The 691-nt window shown below is 43.0% G+C and overlaps 1 protein-coding gene across 1 annotated transcript in view; it reads right to left on the reverse strand.

Moving 5' to 3' along the window:
* Window positions 1-351, reverse strand: part of LOC101856549 (grpE protein homolog 1, mitochondrial) — a 7,637-nt gene extending 7,286 nt beyond the window's left edge. The window contains exon 1 of the mRNA XM_005089918.3: window positions 254-351. Within this exon, the coding sequence (XP_005089975.1) occupies window positions 254-336 (83 nt within the window). The 5' untranslated portion in view covers window positions 337-351. The remainder of the gene's footprint in view (window positions 1-253) is intronic.
* Between the last annotated feature and the right edge of the window lie 340 nt (window positions 352-691).

Below are 691 nucleotides of genomic sequence, written 5' to 3' on the forward strand. Positions count from 1 at the left end.
GAGAGAGAGAGAGAGAGAGAGAGAGAGAGAGAGAGAGTCCTCGTAAAGTAGGCCTACGTGTAGTTGCATCAGTCTCAGTGAGTCCTCTGCTGTCTTGTCCTCTACAGTCTACTGACTGTTGGACTTAGACTTAAATTCAGTGAGGCACTTCTTGACCAGACAGACCAATTGTTAAGAAAAGTCAGGTACTTCAAGTTTAGACAGATAAATCTACCATCACGACAGTAAAAATGTTCGCTACATTTACACAAACCTGCTGGACCGACTTGACAATAGTGATCTCGACAATCGGGTTGAGAGACCGACTGCACGCATTACTGTAGTAGACGTCGCCATTTTGAATGACCTTATGCCTTTGCTGTTTCTAAAAATGGAGAGCTTCGTTATATAAAAAGCGTCATGCAATAATGGTACAAACTTGCTAAGCTAGCAGTGACGCATAAAATCATCCTCCTCCTCCTCCTTCTTCTTCTTCTTCTTCTTCTTCTTCTTCTTCTTCTTCTTCTTCTTCTTCTTCTTCTAACAATAGCAGAAACAACAAGACCCCGTGCTACTGACTGAAGTGTCTTTAGGCCATTCCTAAAGCGGGGACATTAACATGTTCTTATGCTCAGTTGAATTGTAAATGGGCTGATTCGTTAATGTCATGCTCATAAGTGTGCCCGAACTGCTATGGGGAGCTGCTGCCATG

Source organism: Aplysia californica, unplaced genomic scaffold (assembly GCF_000002075.1).
Source record: "Aplysia californica isolate F4 #8 unplaced genomic scaffold, AplCal3.0 scaffold00010, whole genome shotgun sequence".
NCBI lineage: Eukaryota > Metazoa > Mollusca > Gastropoda > Aplysiida > Aplysiidae > Aplysia > Aplysia californica.